The sequence below is a fragment of the Gymnodraco acuticeps genome, unplaced genomic scaffold, assembly GCF_902827175.1.
Source record: "Gymnodraco acuticeps unplaced genomic scaffold, fGymAcu1.1, whole genome shotgun sequence".
Classification (NCBI taxonomy): Eukaryota; Metazoa; Chordata; class Actinopteri; order Perciformes; family Bathydraconidae; genus Gymnodraco; species Gymnodraco acuticeps.
The window spans coordinates 1664263-1687906 of NW_022991760.1; the positions used below are offsets into that span (position 1 = coordinate 1664263).

At 41.9% G+C, this 23644-nt stretch overlaps 1 protein-coding gene across 2 annotated transcripts in view; it reads right to left on the reverse strand.

The window, feature by feature from the left end:
• Nucleotides 1-23644, reverse strand: part of zfr (zinc finger RNA binding protein) — a 43727-nt gene that overhangs the window by 3933 nt on the left and 16150 nt on the right. For both annotated transcript variants that reach the window (XR_004567350.1, XM_034199260.1), the window contains exons 9-15: nt 22076-22239; nt 21853-21972; nt 20560-20705; nt 17288-17444; nt 15375-15592; nt 2162-2312; nt 1431-1572 (exon numbers count right to left, since the gene is read on the reverse strand). Coding sequence is in view for 1 of the 2 variants with exons in the window: in XM_034199260.1 (XP_034055151.1) it covers nt 1431-1572; nt 2162-2312; nt 15375-15592; nt 17288-17444; nt 20560-20705; nt 21853-21972; nt 22076-22239 (1098 nt within the window). In the remaining variant the exon portion in view is untranslated. The remainder of the gene's footprint in view (nt 1-1430; nt 1573-2161; nt 2313-15374; nt 15593-17287; nt 17445-20559; nt 20706-21852; nt 21973-22075; nt 22240-23644) is intronic.

Consider the following 23644-nt stretch of genomic DNA (forward strand, 5'->3'; position numbering starts at 1 on the left):
GGGCTAACAGGTGCTGAGCTGATCAAAAGTGGCATGGCAAAAGTAGGTGTGGCAACGTTTTTGTGATGTGAGAAAACCTTGGTCAAAAATCCTTCCGAAGCTGTTGGGCACTACTTATCCTCTGATGGGAGACATTTGTCTTTTTTTGTTATTCATGGAGAGTAAAGAGGTCTTTGTGCTGGACTGGCTGTTAAATAGTTCTATGAATACAGAGAGGAAAAGCAATGGGTGCTGAAGAAGAGAAAAAAACATGAGAACTACCAGCAAACAAAAGGGGTTAGGATATCACTGCATGCATACCTAACATCAGGAGGTTGGAATAAGACCCCAACAATCATCGTATAGCAAAGATTCCTCTGTCATAGCCTTCTGTACCTGAACTTTTAACAATACTCCCCTAAGAATTATTTCAAATTCAAATCAAAAACTAAATCTTCATCGTGTCAATTCATTCCAAAAGAAAATGTGGTCCATCTTCAAATTATTTGTCCTAATCTTGCCATTGTCAACTAAATGAAAAAGGACAACAGTTGTCAAAGGCTTTCATTTTGGAGTCCTATGTGAGGAAGATGTCAATGAACTCAGGGGAGCACTTCAGAACAGGGGCCCTCAGCATGGTGAGCTGCTGTTCACCAGTACACAAAGGGAGGATTTGTTTCCTGTGGGAAAATAACATCCAATTTCCTCTGCCAAATCTTGATTTGAGAAAAGAGTTGTGAAATTGCACAATTCATTTCAAATGAAACTTGAGGGACAGAAGTACCTCTGTTGTCTAATCTTCAGCAGGATTTGTTTTGTCTCCTCATCTCAAAGGACATTTGGAAAAAAGATACTGTAATGTATGTCTCCCATTGATTATAGCAACGATAAGATAGAAACAGAATCCCCTGGAACACAGGAAACAAAATAGAATCTCACCTGGGATTAACTAGACTTAACACAATGCAAACACTGGTCATGCTTTGTTTAAAGGATAAAGATAGCCTCTGAGAGGTAAGAGCAAAAAGCCTAAGAGCAACACTGCTGGCACTTGCCTCCTTCATCTTGTTTTCATTTCATACTATCTGCCCCATGTGATAAGGAAGAGCATTGATTAAAAGAAAAATAACTAACGTTTGGGGTCTCTTATGGGCTGCCCCTATCTATACCAGTCTGATGGTCTCAGTTGTTTAGTGGTATTAAAATGAAGTGTGTGCAGGCTGTAGACTGCACAGGTTGCCCTGTCATTCATTTCTGAAATGCAAAATGAATCATGTATGAAGAGCAAGTTGCCAGGAGGATCTGACTTAAAAGCCCAACAGAAATGTGGAGTGCCAGCAGGACAGCACTCTTCAGGGTGTCGACAAACATATTGAAACTGATTTCATAGAAAGACAGCAGAAAGACAAGAAAGGAGGTGCAATGGGAAAGGCTGTGATGGGTGTCCCAACCTCCATCCCGACCGGGCTCCTCTCGGATCAGAGGGGACGTCAGTGTGATCGTCACCGTCATCTTTGGATCCGTGCAGGATGTCAGGATGATCGCCGCTTCCTGGTTGGATCCGCTGACCTCATATTTTTCAGGTGTAACGATCTGAAAGAAATAGAGTAAATGCAAATATGCCAACATTAATTCAGAAGTCCACTGTACATACAAGTTACATATGATTTCATATAAGACAGTGGCCACGTTTATAGGTACAGTTGTTAGCACAGGTGGACTGCTCACTGGAACCATGGGATTCAGTTACTGTTGAAACATGATGTGTGAGTTATGCAACTCATGTGGTAGAGATATCTTAAGGTTGCCACCAAATTGTCAACCAAACACTTAAAAAAGGTCCACCAGTTTGAATAAGTCTACTAGTTGCATGAACAAAATAAGCTCATGAAAAACATCCTCTGTGTACTCTGTGGGAAAACCCTTCACACTTCATTCAGGAGCAGTGCTAAATCATTACCTTTATTACTTCAGTCAGGAAATACAAAGTGATGGATCATATTTAGAGGACAAAAAGACAACCTGAAGAAGGTGATATGCACACTCTGGACTTAAATTGCTTAAGTGATGTCTCCTACTGCCAAATTCACCCCAAAAGATGTCTCTTAATATGCAAAAGAAAGGCAAGTATAAAAGTGGCCACTAGAAACTGATAGAGGTGTGATATTTGTAAAGATAGTACTGTTAGTTGTTTGGGGAGGTGCTCCACGATGCGGGCGAGGAGGCTCTTGGTGGGCTTCTCAGAGCAGAGCAGGACCAGGTTGACGGTCTTGTCCCCCCGCAGCAGCAGGCCTTTGGCCAGGACTCCGACCCGCATCACTCCCTTCAGAGCTCTACACACAAGCAAAGAAGCAAAACAAACAACACTTAAAATGTCATCTTTCTGAGAACCATACATCCGAAAACATGTTGTCACATTAACAATGTATACTTTTACTTGAAAGCATGCATCATTTAGGTACATTTATCAGTCCTGCATGCGTACAAACACATTTACTTAACATCTCAAAATCTTTGTTAAAATTGACTCGCAGCGGCTGAGCTGTAGGTTAAATGGAGTTGAGGGAAAAAAGCAACACATTTTTCTTAACTTTCATCTTCACCAACATGATTTTATGAATTTGTTAACAAACCTTTTACCTTTTGCTTTAAAACTGAGACTGTGTAGCTCAGGCAGTTTAAGTTCTAGACAGATCTGAAATGTGCACTCTTATACAAGAACAACAACTCCATAAATACTGCAGAGAAAACCGAAATAAAACCGCCCGCTCACTTGCATCTCCAGATGGCGTTTGATTATTGCTTGAAGAGTCAGTTACTATTATCCAAATGATCTAACTGTATAAATCTTGAATCACTCAGAAAAGCTCACCAGACTGAAGGAGAAGCACATATTAAACACCCTCACATGAAATCAGCAGGTGGGTCTTGGCACACCATAATACGCCTTCTCACTGAGTTATTCCTTAACCAGTTAAGCCCCGAGCCTGTTTTTGAGGTCTCAGGCTCGAAAATGACATTCCCAGAACAAATGACTATAGCCGCGTTCACACCAAGTACTTTGCCGTACTTAGTTCCCAGCACTTAGTTCCCCTATGGAACTAAGAGCCGATCGCGTTCACACCGGAATAAGTTCCCTGAGGGAAGATTACGCAAATGAGCCGCTGATGTCATTTCGTCTTCTTCTGCTTTGGGTTTACTGGCAGGCCGCAAACCACTTCACGGCGTATACTGCCACCCGAAGTCCCCGGAGTTGGGGACTGGCTTCAGTAGAAGCTGCTGGGACTCCCAGCAGCTTCTACTGAACGCCGACACCTCCTCATCTCCACCTCTCCCATGTTTTCTTTTGTGTTGCAATAAGTTAGTCTCTCTGCGTTGGTGCGCTGGGCGAATGCTAATGCTAATAATGCGAGGATAATAAAATGGCGGCTCTACAAAACATTTCAGAGTTTTTCGTGGTTTGCAATTCGCCCAGCCAATCAGAACTGGGGCACTTTTTTTCCCCCAGGAGAGTACCACCTCTCAGCAGGCACTAAAAATGGGGGTAAAAGTTCCCGGCACTAATACTTAATTCACACCAGCGCAACTCCGGTTCAAGCTCCATGCTAGAGGTTTTCAGGTTCAGAACCGATTCTTCGGTTTAGGTCCGGCTCTTTTCACACTGCCCAGAGTCCGACTGGTGCTGCGTCATTGCGTCATCGTTTGCGTCATGATGTAACCATTTGCGTGCCTGCTTCATAAAGCCAAACCGCGCGGAAACTCCTCACAGCGACAACAACAACAACAACAATGACCGATTGTGTTGAAGCGCTACTCGTTTTGGTTTTGCTCTGTCGAAACGAAATGGAAGAAATGGGACGACTTTACTACCAACTTTACAGTCGTTACATGCTACATTCAAAACTGCTTATTTCGTAATCATCAACTTCAACGACGATTCCGATTCCTCCTGCCACCGCCTCGACGTAAGCGTGACATATGCGGTGCTTTTACTCTAGCCGGACAATTTATTGGTGCTTGAAACGAACCGGTGTGAATGAGGTATAAGTACTCTTTTTGGTGTGAACGCGACATAAGCGGTACTAACGGAACTAAACCGGAAAAGTACGGGGAAAAGTACTCCGGTGTGAACGCGCCTTATATCTTCACTTCTAAAAAGGGTAAATTAATCATCTTTTTTCTCAAAGTAATGATAATTAATGATGTAATGATGATAAGTAATGATGAGTTGGATGTAGAAAAGTCAGAATCAATATAGATGTTTTTTTTATTTTAAAGTAAATTCAGATTGATCATAGTAAAACAATTTAAATTAAAACTGCGGTCGCACATGTGCGCGCAGTGATGAGCGGGCCCTCGCGTCCGTGCGCCTGTCGGGGAGGGCAGCCGGTCGTCCCGGCGTCAAGCAGACGCGCGCGAGTCCTCGGAAATGAGCCGTTTGTCTCTAATTTTCGCGTCCCGGAATCCCAGGTCCTCCGGCAACGACCCGGAAACGGATGTCGGCGCGCCGTCTCGAAGGAAAACAAATGTCTCTAAAGGCTCGTCGAGGATCGATTATCGAGGAGGCTGTCTGGAGGAGCCGTAACCGAGGATACACTGATTTAGAGGAGAGAGGAGTGTCTCTGGAGGAGCTATAACCGAGGGTACACTGAAGTATTCTCCTGAGACGATTTCAGCCAACAGTGATGTTTAAAAGAGGTGTGACGCATGGCTGGACTTCTGTCAACGAAGCACAGCTCTGCAAAATGTTCCCGTTGTGATGATAAGTTATTTGGGATGATCAAATGTGCATCAGACTTTCTGCCCTTTACCGTTTGTTTACTCACTAATCACATCTCCCCTGGATGTTAGGCTATTTTTTTTTTTAATACAACTGCTTTCATTATGAGGTGATGTTTACAGTGAAAACAGCTGCTGAGGTCAGTGCAGAAAGCAGAACAGTGTGTATAATATATATCGCTCAATAATACCAGGCCTACATTTCACACTTTATTTGTAGGCTTTAGGAGATATCTACAAATAAACAGTAGATATTTTTCATGAAACCATAGTGCTTCACATAATAAAATATACACGGGCTGTAGCCTGATATTTAGTATATGCTTTAGGAGCTGTTTGTGTTTGTTGAACAATGTGTAAGTGTGGTTGTGTGTGTGTGGTTGTGTGTGTGTGTGTGTGTGTGTGTGTGTGTGTGTGTGTGTGTGTGTGTGTGTGAAAGTTGATGTGGCAGGCAGACAGGCGGGTCTCAGTAGCTTAAGGTAGTATGTGACATATAAATGGTCAAAAATGGTACATTCTCCGTTAACCTACGAGCTCCCCGTTCGAGTGAAGGTCTATTCCTTCGCAATGTAGCATGACATTGGATATGCGCTTAAGTTGTGGTGGATTGGACATTTGATTCCATCATTTCCATCAAGTCCATGGCTGGACTTATGTCAACGAAGCACAGCTCTGCAAACTGTTCCCGTCATGATTATAAGTCATTTAAGATGATCAAATGTGCATCAGACTTTCTGCCCTTTACCGTTTGTTTATTCACTAATCACATCTAGGGCTGCAACAAACGACTAATTTGATAATCGATTAATCTATCGATTAATGAAACGATTAATCGACTATTACTGTATGCCTTGCACAATTTCTCAAACGCTCTTATTTAGCCATCAACTTTTAGATGTAGCTTGAGGTTGTTTTAGGCATGTGGAAACTAACAATGAAGACAATAAAGATGAATACTTGATTCAAAAATACATATATTATTAAATTAACTAAACACATTTTGAACAAAATTAACATTGCTTTTAATTTAAATTAAATAAATAATATTTCACATCAAAAGAAACAACAATGTTTTAACAAATCGTATTAAATAATGTGATGACAGAACTGTGAACAGAATAGCTGAAACTTTAACAAAATAAAGAGTAACTCAGTTTCCTCTAATCATTAACCCATGTTTGTATCATGTAGTTAACTCTGTGTGTTGCTGCTAGCATACATAACACCTGACGTGGAAACGTTACTCGTGGATGGGGCTACAGAGCTACTAGAAAGACAGTCGAACCTGGTGCATTCCTCCGTCTGGATGTGGTGCACTTTTGCTAAATGTTTAGACAAATTGCTCGTGTTACCGCCCTTACATGCTTAACTCTTATTGCACTTTTGGCAACGAGCATTGTCCACATCGAGACGGGTAAAGTTTAACCACACCTCGGAGCGCGTTCTCTCCGCCATCTCCGCAGTGTGTTGCTGCATGTAGCAGCTGCGTGTGTGTAAACTGCCCCGCCCCCTCGCACACAGACGGGGGAGAGATCTCTCGTCTGATCGAAAATACATCATAGACGCATTTGTTTGTCTTTTTGCATATTAGAAACGAGTTGGCGACACTAAGACTGCGATATAATGTTTTTGTAGCAATAATACATGAAATATATTGTTTAAATGTCTCCAGTACCGATAAAAAGACCAATAACGTTGGAGCTTAACGGCACGTAAAACACATGTGATGACGTCACCAACGAATCAACGACTGAATTAGTTGGCAACTAATTTGGTAATCGATTTTAATCGATTAAGTCGATTAGTTGTTGCACCCCTAATCACATCTCCCCTGGATGTTAGGCTATTTTTTTTTTTATACAACTGCTTTCATTCAGAACCAATGTTTAAAGTGAGAACAGCAATAATATATGTAACAGACCTACATTGCACACTTTATTTGTATGCTTTAGTAGATATCTACAAGTAAAGAGTAGATATTATTCATGAAACCATATAGTGCTTCACATAATAAAATATACAAGGGCTGTAGCCTGATATACATTATATGCTTTATGAGCTGTTTGTGTGTGTTGTGGAGTGTATGAGTGTCTGTTGTAATTGAATTTGCTGCCAGCAGAGGTTGTGTGTGTGTGGGTTAGGGGTTAGGGGTTAGGGGTAACCCTAACCAGTTATGAGCATTTCTTTGTAAGCCCCGCCTTTTTGCAAACAGGTTTAGATTAATGACAGCAATATTTATCGACTGAACATGCTCATTTTCTACGGTAATGTGTCTGACCCTCCACCGATGCTGTATACTAAGTTTGGCGTTGAAAAAGAAAACATGGAAAAGTGAACAATCTGGTGCCACTAAATGTTTTTAAAGCTCGGTTGGATGCTACTCAATCGGAAGCTATTGGTACCTGTTTATGTGGATAATTATGTAAATGATGCTGTATGATGTCCTTTTGTTGTTCTATTTATGTTTTTATGTTTCATGTGGAACTACTTGAGCAGGTCTCCCTTGAAAAAGAGATCAATGATCTCAATGGGATTTATCTGTATAAATAAAGGTTTGAAATGAAATGAAAATGGACATTTAAGGTAATATTTCACTGTTTTTAAGATTATGCTAATTTAAAACGAATGAAGTAGGCGGAGCTTAGGGGTTCGGGGAGATAATATGCAGAGTAGGTCCACCCGAATACGTGTGCAAAATGTCAGGTCATTCGGAGTTAACAGTGTGACTTTGTAAATGTTTCCAAAAATGGAAATGTAGTAGTTTGGATTGATGTAATCGTCAAACAATGTACATTCTCCGTTAGCTCACGAGCTCCCCGTTCGAGCGAACAACTATTCCTTTGCAATGTAGCATCACATTGGATATGCGCTTAAGTTTTCCTAGATTGGAATTTTTACGATCATTTCCCTATGAGGAATTAGCAAATATGTGCTTAAAATGCATGAAAAACGCACATTTTTCAAAATGGCCAACTTTCTGGGGGGCGGGGCTAATGAAAAGCAACTTGAAATATGTGTGCAATCATAATAGCAATGTAGATGCAGAGTTTCGTGAATATCGGAAAAACTATATACGAGTAGTTTGGAGTAATGTAAATTGTCAAAAATGGTGTATTCGCTGTTAGCTTACGACCTCCACGATTAAGCTATCAAACATTTTCTTCTCAATTTGGCATCATATTGGATAGGGGCTGAACTTGTGCTGGATTGGAATTTTTCCGATCAATCCCCTAGGAGGAGTTCGAAAGAATGTGCTTAAAATGCATGAAAAACGCACATTTTTCAAAATGGCCGACTTCTTGGGGGGCGGGGCTAATGAAAGCCAATGACAAATATGTCCGCAATTGTAGGAGGAATGTCTGTGCCAAAATTCGTGAAGTTCTGAGAAACTATATGTGACTAATAGGGGGCGCTAGTGAGCATTTCTTTTGAAAAATTAAGTTTTTTTTTTACATTCTCGAAAAGGTCGTGGGCTGTGACGTGTGTCCCAAGTTTTACGTCCGAAGCTCATTTTATGCTATCGCAATTTTAAAAAAAAAATTATAAGACACGCCCACATTCTGCATTTGTTGCGACACTTTCAATCTCAGTTCGTAGTCAACCCCAGAGTATGTGTAAAACATTTTTTAAATATTCGTCCATCAGTTCTTGAGTTATAAATTGGTGGTGTTTTTGGCGCCCCTTATAGTCCAAAATGAAGAATTCCTCCAATAACAATAGGTTCCTCGCACTTCTTGCTCGGGCCCTAATTATAATTTCCGTCCAAAATAACCCATTACTTATAGTGAAAACCACCCTTGAATGATGGGATCGGAGACTAAAAGCTTTAGGAATCCACACTATAACCAGGGCTGCACATAACTGGTGCGCAGGTGCGCATGCGCAGCACCGGGTCATTTGAAAAAAGGCGCATTTGCGTACCAAAATTGAGAGAGAGAGAGGAGAGAGAGAAGGGAGAAGAGAAAAGAGAGAAGAGAAAAGAGAGAAGAGAGGAGAGAGAGAAAGATATTTGCGAGTTGCATATGAACTCAGGGCCGGCCCGTCGCACTGGTGTTAGTCGTGGGAGCGAGGGAGGGTGCACGGGTTCCGGCGCTGTTGTTATTAGAATCTGGTGCTAGCTGCTCAAACGGATATAAGAAGAAGATGTTTCTACAATAATGTGGAGGGAGAGTCCTCTCCAGTCAGACTGAGAGGCTGATACTACAGCTCAGTGAGGTAAAGGACTCTGAGTGTTTAGATAGTTCACTTTAGTCTAAGTTCAAACGTTTTGATCACAATTTATGTAAACACATATTTCCAAGGCACTCCTTTATAATTATTGGGATAAACAGGTTTGAAATCATTCCAATGTATACTATAGGACAGTAACCAAAAATATCCTTTAAAACTGGAAAGATAAAAAAAAAAAGCATAAATAAATGTTACGGTAAAATAAGATATGAACAACAAAAATAAAACAAGTTACATTCATTTGTTATTGGCTATGGTAGGTTATTGGTTATGTTCACATACTTATTTGATTACATCCACTTGTCTAAGATGACATCAGAGACTTTCGACCCAAACCCAGCTGTTGACTTGTGGATGCAAGCAGCTAATCGCAGACTCAACCAGAGAGAAAGTAGTAGGCCTACATCATCAGCTACCATGTCTGACAGAGAGGAAGACAGTGAGGAGAACAGTCAGGAGGGTAGTGATGACAGCTTGTAGGATTACTGCTCGTGCTAATGTTGTCTTGTGTTCACCTCTGCATGTGTGTTCTGTGTTCACCTCTGCATGTGTGTTCAGTGCCGTGTGTCTGGCAAATAAAGTCAAGACCCCCTCAAAAGTTACGGTTTATTTCATTTTAAGGATGAGCACCAAGCAACATCTCCAGGTGCTCCTTTGAGAACCAGGGCAAAAAAGTTATGTGCACCCCTGACTATAACATATAATAAGTACCCTGTATCAAGATTGATGCAAAACAAGTTAAATTTCACCTTTTTAGAGAGGTTTAGAAGAAAAAACCCCACCTCTGGGGTCATTTGGGTGGATTTGCCATATCTCTGGAACCCATCGGTCGATTTTGATGATTGACATCTCTTTTGAACCGTTACGGAGCGTCCCCACTACAGCTTAAAAAAAAGCTTGGAGCTGGGCGTGTCTGAAGCTTGGGGATGTTATTCAAGCAACGCGACCAACAACCAATCACATGAATCTCCCGCCCCCGACATACAAAGCAAAAACCCCCGGGGATTTTATGGGAGCAATATATATATATATATATATATATATAAATAAACTCCCCAAACAGGCGAAAACCTACCAGTTTCACCCACTGTCTCTGCCACCTCCCTCCATGCCTGGTTCCTCCGGTTTGTATCCGGGTAGGTGAAGAGGGTCTGGTCATACAAAACCGGGTGATTTGCTACGGCGATAATTAGTTTCTCCTCCATCTTTTTTTGAAATATAGAAATGAACGGCGGGATATCTCTCCCAGCTTAGACGCGGTTTGATTGGCTACGGCTTGAGCTGTCAGATTTTCCGAAACGGGATTTGATTGGCTGGCGCTGGCTACTCCGGCGGAGACGGACCGCTATGCTACCCACAATTCAGTTCGGCGAAAAAAAGCGGCAACGTGACGTCACTAGTGCTGCGTACCTGGACTCACATTCAGGTTCAGGTCCGGACTCAAGTCCAGAGGTTCAGGTTCAGGTCCGGACTTATAAGTCCGGACCTGAACCCATGGCTTGTGTCAAGTTGTGTGAGTAACTAAAGTGAACTTATTGTGAGCTAATTATCAATTGAAAATTAACTCATAATCAACTCAAATTCAAACTCATCAGGTTTATTGTGCTCCCTTCCAACTTGTGTCTACATTTCTCTACAAAGTACAAATGTAAAAAAACACTTTTTGCCACTTAGTCTACAAATGACTTATGACAGCAACTACAGTGAACTACTACAAAGTTCAAACATTTATTTCATTTACCAAACTAAAGTAACCAAACAGTCCCTGAGCTGACTGAGCCTAAATCCCTAAAACGTTGCTGAAAGGTAGAGTGTAGAGTAGACTATACGCATTACACTGTTACACACCTACTGTACAGTATACACACTGTAGTGACTGTACAGTCAGAGTGTACTGTACTGTCTGTACACCATGTCTTTTCTACAACTCTACATGTGTACATTATACAGTACATATACATACATAGTGATGTACATACATACTGTTAGAAATTAAAATCAATGTTGATATGGCGTAATTTTGAATTAAATACACTATTTAATTTAAATCAGTTTTATTCTGAAAAACCCGGAAGTTCACACTATTAACTTAATACTTTTAGTCTGAAAATTCTTCACTTCCGGTTAGCATTAGCATGTGGCAAAATGCTACGTTTTCAAACCGTGAATCGAAGGTGAGATGACATGTGATGTTGTACACTGAGCACACTGGGATTAGCAAATCCCAAATATCACAAATATCCGCCATGTTGTTAGCCACCCTGCTAGCATATCAACGGCTAAAGCTACAAAGGAGCCTCCCTCCCCCCACCACCACCACCCCACACCGACAAGCCGGTTGCTGTAACGGACAAAGACAAATATCTGCAAGCTGACGACATTGTGCATTTAAGCAACAAAAATGGACTACATATTTTACATCTGAACACTAACAGCCTGAGACACAAACTGGCTGAACTCAGGCAGCTATTCGTGAACGGTAAGGCAAGCATATTATGCTTTTCTGAGACCAAATTGGACAATCCCATTACAGATTCAGAGATTGAAATTGAAGATTATCTTGTAGTGAGAAGGGACAGGAACGTGAATGGAGGTGGTGTCTGCATGTACATACATAAAGACACCAATTTCAAAAACCGTACTGACCTGCATCATGAAAATATTGAATCTGTGTGGGTTGAAATTCTTTTTGACAATGCTAAATCTGTAATAGTCGGGACAATCTATAGACCACCGGAACAGAGTGACTTTTATGATACATTAGATGGGTGTTTGGCTGATGTGGGGGATGTAGAGACAATTATTGTTGGAGACTGGAACACGGATATGCAACGTAAAGACACGTCCGTCTTCAAGTCCTTCAGTAGGATTTGTGATCTGCACGGCTTCAGCCAGCTAATCACCCAACCCACCCGGGTATGTGAAACAACACAAACTACCATTGATCTCATTCTGACCTCTGACAGGTCCAGGATCTCCAGTAAAGGGGTTATAGCATGCGGTTTAAGTGATCATTATATGATATCCTGTACCCGCAAAAAGCTAAAACAAAGGGCCGGCTGTCACAAAACAGTCATATCTAGAGACCTCAAAAACTACTCTAGCGAGGCCTTTAACCTAGAACTGGAGAGCCTGGACTGGTCAGATGAGCTCAGTGGTACACAAGTTGAAGAAACATGGCTTGGTTTCAAAAACAAATTCTCTGCAATACTCAATGATTTGGCCCCCCTAAGAACAACCAGGGTAAAAAATCGCGCTGAGCCGTGGATGCACTCCGGCATACTGACCGCCATGAAAACCAGAGACAAAAAATGCTCTGAGTTTCATAAAAGTCAGTCAATGCTTTCCAAAAGCACGAGCAGTGAACTCCAGGCCCACGTGACTGAACTCAAAATTGAAAGAAACAGACTAATTAATGACGTAAGCTCCATGATCAAAACTGCCAAAAAGAATTTCATCAATATCAAAACTGAGGAAAACAAAAATAAACCCCGTGAACTTTGGAAATTACTCAATAACCAGCTTGGCTGCAGTAAAAAACTCAAAACGAGATTTTAAACATAAAGACAGATAACAGGCTCATCACAGACAAACAGGATGTGGCCAAGTACTTGAACATTTTTTTCACAAACATAGCCATAACTCTTGTAAATAAATTGCCCTCCCACTCAGGGCTTTTTGGAGTAGATCACATCATGACCTACTACAAAAACCTAGGGGTACGCAAAGATGATTTCAGTCTAGCAAGGGTAACAACAGCAGAGGTACTCATTAAACTGAGCGCCCTCCAACCTAACAAGGCCACTGGCCACGACAATATCCCCTCCAAATTCCTCAGAGACACAGCAACCGCCATCTCACCAGTCATAGCTCACATAATTAACCTCTCCATAAAACAGGGAAAAGTACCCAAAGACTTCAAAATTGCAAGAGTAACCCCCCTGCACAAAAAGGGCAGCAAATTGGACCCAGGAAACTACCGCCCTGTTTCTATACTTACCTCCATCTCGAAAGTCATGGAAAAAATAGTATATGAACAGGTCGAAAAGTACCTCGCGGAAAAGAAACTAATCTATGAATTTCAATCTGGCTTTAGAACATCCCACTCCACTGACACATGCCTTCTTTATTTGAGCGACCACATCAAACAAGAGGTGGACGAGGGCAAGTACTGCGGCATGGTGATGCTGGACCTACAAAAGGCTTTCGACACTGTCAATCACCCCATTCTGATTGACAAGCTAAAAGCAATTGGTTTTGATAAACTATCGGTGAGCTGGATGCAATCCTACCTGGAGGGGAGAGAACAGATGGTGGAGGTAAACGGTACTCTGTCCCCCCCCCCCCTCCCAGTGAGCTGTGGTGTTCCACAAGGAAGCATATTAGGTCCGTTACTGTTCCTAATTTATGTAAATGACATGTCATCAGCATGTGACTGCAACTTGTTCCTGTTCGCGGACGACTCAGCCCTGCTGGTCTCTGGCAGGAACAGGTTGCAGGTTGAAAAAACCCTCAGCTCCGAGCTCGGCAGAATCTGCACCTGGCTCGCCGATAATAAATTATCATTACACCTGGGTAAAACAGAGTCCATTCTCTTCGGTTCGAAACATAATCTCAGCAAATCCTACGACTTCTCAGTTGCAGTGGGCGACATTATTGTCACAAGTAAGAAGGAAATTACATACCTAGGATCTATTCTTGAGGCAAACCTCTCCTGTGACAAAATGGCATCCAATGTAATAAAAAAAGTCAATCAAAGAACTAGATTCCTATACCGGATCTCCTCTCTGGTAAACAAAAACACCCTGAAAACTCTGGCAGGAGCACTCATTCAAGGGTACTATGACCATGCTTGCACGTCATGGTACCATAGCACCTCCAAGGCGCTAAAAATAAAACTTCAAACATCGCAAAATAAACTGGTCAGACTACTGCTTGACCTTTCATCTAGAACCCACCTCACCTCTGCCCACTTTGACAACCTAGGATGGCTTAGAGTAGACGACAGAGTACAGCTACTTGCAATGGGCCTGGTCTACAAGATCCACTACACCTCTATGGTACCCATGTACATGTCAAAATTCTTCCCAAAGGTCAAGGAATACCATGATCATAACACCAGAGGGAGCTCCACAAATCATGTGAAACCCAGATTTGGCACAAAAAAGGGGGAATACACGTTTCGCAATTATGCCACATCAAGGTGGAACGCTCTTCCCACAACTGTAAAGGAAAGTAAAACTATACTTACCTTCAAAACCTCTCTTAAAGAGCACCTTCGGGGGAGAGCATTGCAAAACTGGCCCCGGTAATGGTACAAATCTCAACCTGTCGTTCAATGGACAGCTTCCCCCCCCCCCATCTATGTATATACTCGCATTTTAGACTCTGTTACTAACTGTATATCTGTAGACTTGGTATGTCTTAAATGTCCGGTTAGGATGTATTAGAACGAAATCTAAAATGCAAATTGTAAATAAGCAATCTGTATGTAAAAAACCACCTGTATGTAAATTGTAAATAAGCCATCTGTATGTCAAATATGTCTTATATGTCTTAAATGATATGATGAATTGGAAATGGGGGACCCTGATGTAAACAAGACGAAAGTCTTTCTCTGGTCTGCATCCCCTTAATAATTGTATGTTTTGAGCTGTACTGTACTGTACCCAATATACAAGCTGTTAATAAACTTTTCAATCAATCAATCAAGCACTCATTTATTACCGCTGAATAACGTTTATCAGGGAATGTTTAAATAACCACAGACACCAGAATATACGTAAGTGCTAGTTTTTTTGCGAGTCCAAGTACCGGTTCCCGACGTTCCGGTTTTAACCGGACTTGAACCGAAACGTTTTACAAGTCCAGTACCGGTTTGGCTTACCGGTACGCAGCACTAGACGTCACCCCATTCAAAGTGAATGGGCAGATTGAAGCTGTCGACGCTGTAGTGTGGACGGGCCGTTAGAGCCAACATAATCGAGAGGGAAGTTCGCTGCCCTGAGTTTTGATTGTGGAATCTCAGCTTTCATGTCATATCTTGTTTGTGCAGATCCGATAAGTAATAAGGTAATTCTACCGCGACTTCTGTGCTAAGTGCGTTAGCATTTTTTCGCCTTGTGTTTTGTTTAGCTAAAAATGGTTAAGATTGTCTGATATCTGAGTTTCTTCCCGTGAAGTGGATATGACACATTCATAGTTTATTAAATGTTAAGAAGCCCTCAGACGCCGTTTCTTGCAAGATGTTGCGTTTTGCCCCCGGTACCAGGGGCATGGAGCTTAACTGGTTAAAGGAGCTTGCTATGAAACACCTACACTGGCATGATGAACAACTGACATGACAGTAGACTATGTGAAATGTAGAGGTAGGTCAGATCTGGCACCTGTCTTTAGAGGGTTCTTTCTCCTCCTTTTCCTTTTCCTTTTCCTTTTCGTCCTCAGCCTTGTCCTGGTCTGTGATTATCTCTGAGACCAGTTTAAGGGCCCGCTCTGTGATGGAGACAATCTTCTGGATCGACTGGAGCTCGTCCTCTGAGGGGTAGATGGCTGCATGCTTTGTCATGACGTAGCGGTCGTCTGAAGAGTCAGGCCGGCGTGGGGGCTGAAAGAGTTCAAATCAGCAAGAGTTTACAATATTATTGATAAGATACTCCTCAAAGAAACGGCTTTCATTGACACTCGTTATATAGAGAACCGCAGTGACGCCTCCTAAAACCCGGATGTAAACTCCTTCCGGTTCCTTCGTCAAAAACGCAATGCAATTTCTCCATAGGATTTTGGAAAATAGCTGGAAATAAGGTCTGTGGTTGACACACATTTAAGAGACGGATCACGTTTTGTTCAGCCGGATAATATCCACATGTCTATCCTACTTGTATAATTTTCGAAGCATAAATCTAGTCGCAAGAAGCAAAATGCTAACGTTATGCTATAAAGGAACTACAGCAGGGTCGCTGCTTCAATGTCACGCCAACTTAAGATCCATATTCAAACATACATATTGTAAATGGTTGAAGTGTTTGAACAGTTTGCAGGAGGCAGGTACTTGCTTTCAAGCAGAACAGGGCAAACTAACTTAGCGGGAGTGTTTTACGTGTTCGGTGTAATGACGTAAAACGGCCTGGACAACTTCTGTAGTCCTATTCAGCCACTTGGTAACGACCATCGTTTTTCAGACACGTAAACTCTTCAAAAATCACCAGCTGCTGATGTATTTAATGTCGTAGAACAAAACGTGATCTGTCTCTTCAATTTGTGTCAAACACAGACCTTATTTGGAGCTATTTTCCAAAGTCCTATGGAGAAAATGCATTGCTTTTTATGGAAGGAACCGGACGTGGTAAAAATGCTAACATACTTCCGGGTTTTAGGACGCGTCACTGCGGTTCTCTATAGTGTCCCCTTTTTAAAGTCATACTTTGTATTACATTGTATTCGCAGATCAACCAAAAAGGATGAACACAATAATGCCTGACAATATAAAGCTAATTATTATAAAAATATTATTTTGATAACTGAACTTTATATTTATTTTGTCCCACAATTCATAGTTTTCATTGTGCCAGTTTCACTATTCTCAAAAATGTGTATGTGCAGTAAATCAATGAGTTCTAAATGATTTCATAAATTAAATAAATGGCTTTATAGTTGGACTAACATTAGTTTAACTAATGTGACTTCCCTACATATTTCTCTTAAAGCTGGTTATCAGTTTTACTTTTTTTATTCAAAACAGAACCTTTTAATAAAACGCCCTCAGTCTAATATTTTTAAGACATATCAATATCGGTAAAAAAAAGGAAGATTCTTATGAAAATATGCGCTGGTGAATAAACCAGTTCAAATCACTTCAACCAGTAGTAAACCAGACAACAGCTGCGATCAAATCATTCCATTGAAAATGTGAGATATCATACTTATCAGATTACCACATCATCTGATTTTAAACAGAAAACAAAGTCATTGTCTTGCACGAGGAAAAACAAAACTATTGGTGCAAATGTTTAATCCATTAATTATACACAACAGAAGGGAATTGTAAAGAGAAAGAACAATGTATTACCCTCCTCTGACAAAAAGTTAGAAAATCCTCTCAAAATATTAACGATACCCTTCCATTTCAGTGCATGTTAAACAAAGTAGGGCAAAATGCCAATGCAAACGTTTAGGGCATTGAGGTGATTCGAACACCAACCAGTAGTTAAGTTGGTCACTGGGGGGAATGATACTGACGCTGAATCTCTACCTAAAGTCACATGTTAAGTGTTACTAACAATAAATACACGTAAAGCCTTACCACAGGCCCCTGAGGCTGCATGCCAGGCCGAACTCCGAGCAGACCAGGAGGGCCCGGGGGTCCCTGAGGGTACCCCCCGTCGGGCATACGGCGACGGTCATCCCAGTGGTGCTGTTCCTCCTCCATACGTCTCCAATACATGTCTTCTTCATAATGCCTGGAAATAAAAAAGTACAGCTCACATCTACCCAGGTGTAAAGCTGTGCAAAGTGCTTTTAAATGTCTACGGAACAGATTGTTGAGCAATAAGGAAAACAACGTGAAGTGGCTCAGGAAATTGTCGTTCCACATAGATCTCCAAATGTTCAACTGGAGGGATGAACCAAATTCTTTACAAATAATTTGCCTATTTTGTTTTTATATCCCTTTTAAAAATGTACTTGCTCCAGATTCTTGAAGACCGTAGGCGCGTTCACACCGGAGTACTTTTCCCCGTACTTTTCCCGTTTAGTTCCGTTAGTACCCCTTATGTCGCATTCACACCAAAAAGAGTACTTATTCACACCAACGCAACTCCGGTTCAAGCTCCGTGCTAGAGCTTTTCAGGTTCAGAACCGGCTCTTCGGTTTAGCTCCGGCTCTTTTCACACAGCCCAGAGTCCGACTGGTGCTGCGTCATTGCGTCATCGTTTGCGTCATGACGTAACCGTTTGCGTGCCTGCTTCAAACCGCGCGGAAAGCCCTCACAGCTCACACCGACAGCAACAACAATGGCCGATTGTGCTCCAGCTTCCTCTGTACCTCTTCAGAAGACCAGATTCCCAGCAGGTAGCTGGTCTCTTCAGTGGACCACTGCTGCTTGTTGAGTTTCTCAATCGTTGTGTACAAACTGGATAAAACGCGGGCTTTTTGTTGTTGTTCAGGAGTTGATCCCGCCCCTGACCCCGCCTCGATGTAAGCGTGACATATGTGGTGCTTTTGCTCTAGCCGGGCAATTTTTTGGTGCTTGAAACGAACCGGATTCCGGAGCTAAGAGGCTGCTCCGCTGCGGTGTGAACAGGAAAACCCGGTGCTTTTCAAGCTCCAGCTCCGAACCGGCCCTGAAACACCGTTGGTGTGAATGAGGTGTTAGTGCCGGGAACTTTTACCCCCATTTTTAGTGCCTGCTAGAGAGGTGGTACCAAAAAAGTACCAATTTCTATTGGCAGGGCGAATTGCAAACCACGCCCCGTAAAACTCTGAAAAGTTTTTTGAAGCCGCCATTGTATTTACTGGCATTAGCATTATTAGCATTAGCCCCGCGAACCAACGGAGAGAGACTAACTTATGGCAACACAAAAGAAAACATGGGAGCGGTGGAGATGAGCAGGTGTCGGCGTTCTGGCGATTTACTCGGAAGGCTTCAGTAGAAGCAGCTGGGAGTCCCAGCAGCTTCTACTGAAGCCAGTCCCTAACTCCGGGGACTTCGGGTGGCAGTATACGCCGTGAAGTGGTTTGCGGCCTGCCAGTAAACCCAAAGCAGAAGAAGACGAAGTGACATCAGCGGCTAATTTGCATAATCTTCTACTCTGGTGTGAACGCGATTGGTACTTAGTGCCCTGGGGTACTTCGTGCCAAGCAGTAGCGTGGCGTGGGGAAAAAATTAGGGGAAGCCAATAATACCTCCTTTCTTTTGGGTCGGGGGTGTGGTGGTCAATGTAATAACGTAACCAGATGAGTTACCCGGCATCATTTTACACACATTTGTATCAGATGCAGTACTTACACACGCCTGTTATCTAACCGACAGGTCCGCACGCACTCTCCAGCCCAAACTCTAATAAGCATTCATTCACAAACTAAATCAGGAGACCTTTAACGTTTTACATCCGACTCGCTCCTCTGTACACAGCTCCAGTTTGGGCATTGGCCTGTCATCAGATTGTATTTGTTGTTGCCAGCCACCTCTGGCTTCCCTTGGCATGGCCCTGACCAATCACAGGTTGGCAAGGGCATGACGTGATGTCATGTCTGATTGGTCAATCCCTCAATTTTTTTCACCAAGGGAAGCCAATTTCGGCTGGCCTCCTCTCGCAACAGAGAGTGCAATCTACTGTTTCACCATAACATCTAGAGGGGCGCTGTTTCACTCTTTGTAAAATATTCAATGAGAATGGGGGAGAGACGGGCCGGCAGCAACACACAACAAAGAATTTCCTAAACTAAACGAAGTGTTTTTATTTATTTATTAAAATTATAACTACAATCCGAAAAAATAGGGGAAGCCTGGCTTCCCTTGGCCTCCAGGAGAAAACGCCACTGGTGCCAAGGGCAAAAGTACTTGGTGTCAGAGTCCTGCACGGGTCTGATTTTCAAGACCCGCTCCCGCCCAATACCGAACCCGCCCCGCTACCCGCACATATTGCCAATTAGTTCCGCAACCCGACCCCGCATATATATGAGCAGTGAAAACGTGCAATTATTAACACACGCAGTTGCATATTTGTCTCAAAAAGCGTGGGATGTTGGTTATTTTCTCCATCTAGGATGACACCAAAAGCCTCCCAGACGTTGGATTTCGCTCTTGAGGAAGTGTTATTGAAAATGCTGATTGATGCGCTGCAGAGGTTATGATTATGCGCAGTCCTGCAGGGGAGAGGTCTGAGGATTTAAACATTAAACTAAATTATTTTAATATATTTATTATGCAACACCCGCGACCCGACACGCATCATCTTTGTTTTACCCAGAACCGAACCCGTAAAAAAGCGTTTGAAAAAATACCACCCGCGAATCACTTTTTTTGCGGGTCACCCGTCGGGTACCCGACCCGATGCAGGACTCTGCTTGGTGTGAAAGCGGTTCTTGACTATAATCCCATAATAAATCTTAATATCAACATTGCTGGTCCTAGGTGTTTAACCTCCGAAACATAAATAACTCTACAGAGGTCAAACAATACAGCAGGGGCTGTGTGTCATTTGATAGAAATCATTGTTAAAGCATTCAGTGTGCATTGTGTCTTGTTTGGACACATCTACATACATCATATACCATCATTATGAAGTATACGTTATGCACGATAGAAAGGCTGTAGAATAGTGACACCATCAGCCATGAGCGTGGTTCCCTGTAAGCCGTGCTTTAAATGCCATTATACAGCATGTTTGCCTCTGGGTCCCTTTCACAATAAAAGCCTTTGACAGACTGCATCAGAGATAAGCAGATTGCATTCCTATAAGAGGCAACTTAACAAAATAGCTACACAAGTGACCTATCCAGAGGTAGTGGGAACTGTGGAACTCTAGAGCCCCATTAGCAGAGGAGACAACCAATAATAAGAAATACCCATACCGCATCTCCATTCTCCAGCGCTCCTCCTCCTCCCTCCGTCTCCAGTACTCCTCTTTCTGCATCTGCTTTCTCATCTTTTCCTCCTGAATCTTTCTGGCTCGGATACTGGGCTTCACCTCCACCTGCAGTTCCGGGTTCACCTTTTTCTACAAAGAAAAAAGAAATGTGTAAAAAGCTTCTTTTTTTTGTCATACAATACTCAATTAAGATAACTAGTGACCTATCTTCCAGAGGTAAATATATTTAGAAACGGAAAGCTATGAATGAATTATTTTTGCAACAATATTCAACAAGCATCCTCTCAGGACATTTGGAAAAAAGTTTGAGCTTGATAACTCCAAAGTGGAGTATTAAGAGTTTATTCATGAATTACACACACTTTCAGCAAGGACAAGCTCTCTTTTGACAAGATCAATTATATGGAAGTTTCACCAAATACATAACCATATGTTACTGCAGGGCAGATGGGTTTGATCCAGCACTGTGTTAGCACCGTTAGAATGACTACTGCTTTCTTTGGACGATATCTGTATTTGAACAGATGTCTGCTCAACATCAGAGTGTAGGAATCCTCTGTTACTAGTAAAACATTCTAAATGTTACTCAAGTAAAAGTAGAAAAGTACTTTCTGAAGAAAGTTCATCAAGATAAACTTAAAGTAGCGACAGTAAAAGTAGTCATTGTGCAGATTGGTCCATTTCAAATCAAGTTTTATTTATATAGCACATTTATAAACGATTTTTGGTCGAGCCAAAGTGCTGTACATATAATAAAAATGGCCTACAGTAGAGACACTTTACAGCAAATACAACAGCACAGATTGTTCAGAATATCAGTATGAGAAAAACGACACCCTCTATCCTTAGACCCTTTCAGAATAATATCTATGATATGTTTTATAATGATTGATCATGAAAGTGTTCTCAAAGCTGGTAAAGGTGCAGCTAGTTTGAATGACTTTGTATACTGCAGGGTAGCTGGTGGATTTACTCCAGGTGGAACTAAAGTCTGATTTAACACTTGATTATATTTCACATCATTCATCCAGATCTGTGAAGTAACTAAAGGTATTAAATAAATGCAGTGGAGTAGAAGTACAAAGTAAAATAAAATGGCAATACTCAAGTACAGTACAAGTACTTCAACATTGTACTTACTTGAGTTAATGTACTTAGTTACTTTTCACACTGATCTAAAAATGATGGGCACCCATATGACTTAATTACCCCTTGAGACACATAATGACAACACCAGTGTGTTTTACCTGTGTGTAAAGACACGTCAGCCACAAACCTTGTATTGCAGGCGATGCCGACGACCTTTAAGATGCATTTCCTTGGCATTGGGATCGTTGAAACTACATTCACAGAGCTTGCAGTGGAAGCGGATGACCTTGCCTTCATCGTTCCGGACCTAAAAAAGGAGTTCAATGTATTACCTCAATATTTAAAAGCTTTCCTGCTCACTCACAAGTGCAAGTTGGATGTAGCCTAAAATATGGTCTGGCAAAACGTACTTCTTCCACATAGTCATGACCGACAGGCTGGACGTCACTCTGTAGGGCGGCCAAGGCCGACAGAGAATCTTCGGTCTTGGAGTCACCTTGAGAGGGCGTTGCAGGCTTAGAAGCCTCCACTTTAGCATCGTCCATCTTCGCTGTGGTCTGTAATTTATTTCCACCTGATTTCAGGAAATCACAGTGTTGTTAACCAGTTCCACTGCTTGACCTTGGTCATGGCACATAAAGAAAGATGTGATACAGTTGGTATAGACTAAAGGGCCTTAAAGAAATGCCATTAAAGGAATAAGCAAGTAGATACTTTAAAATCACATTATAGCACAGTACAATACAGGAACATACAACCTGGAATGTACACTAATCATCAGGCTGACACTTAGATTAATGAGCACATATACACTTAAGTGTCTCTTCCGTTTCATCTCAAACATTCATAGAATGTGCATGTTGGTTCATTTTCTGAGCAAGCACAAATTAACTAATGAAAGCTTAGCGCAAGTTCAATCAGGAAGACCAAGCTCTTCATTCATATTACATGTCATTTCAATACTCTCTCCTCCCTCATTAAGTGATCGGGGGCGTCACTCTCCAGCTAACCAATCACTCCTCTCTCCATTCTCACAAGCCTATCGTTGCACCCGCTAATCCCTTTATATCTGCTCTTCCCTCTTGTCAGCTGTCATTTCAGGTGACAATACGCAACCCTCCTCCACCCCTCTCGCCTCCCGTCTCCTACAGGGCCAAGCTAATCCTTCTCCCTTCAGACCGGTCCCACCTACTTATCACCACCACCAGTGTCTAGACCCCGGGGGGTTTCATCGGAGCGGTTCTTCCCCCTCCTGAATGATAATCCTGCAAACCGGGGCCTAATCGCCAAACACCATTACATTCTCCTGTCTCAATTCTGGCAATCGTTATTTCATTCATATTATGTGTCCCAGGTAATAAATATGTATTTCATACATCAACGTCTCTCCTGATTGAACTACCAACAAACTACTTCTGACAAATAAAGCAGCGTTACAAGAGTCACATCATACAGCTGACTCATCTGTCAACATGTTACCACAAAGGAAAGTATACTTCTGATGAAAGTGCTCTTGACTAAGTGGAACCAACATTTCTGGTTCAGTTGGTCGCCAGGTTCATGTACTGGCATGCACTCATCCTTTCTACACACCAAGAGTCCTGTTCATGTACAGTATGTTTAAAAAGAGCATTACAATCACAAATGACTTTTTACTCTGTACTGTGTGTAATTGTGCTTTCTTTGAATTGACCTGCAAATGAACTATAATTAAAAGCTATAATCTAGTACAGAGAATCACATGTTTCTCTTTATAATTCAATCTGTATATGGTCCATTCCAAAGAAATGTATGTGCCTAGTTGACACCCTGCCCTACTAAGAGCTAGGAATATTGTGACCAAAGTCAGGAAGATCTGAGTCAAATGTGTTTTGAATTGTAGTAGAAAATAAATAAATAATAGAGATGTTTCTACAATTGCTGGGGGAACATGCATTGGGAAACATATCAAGATGTTCATGAAATGACCAGGTGAAAAA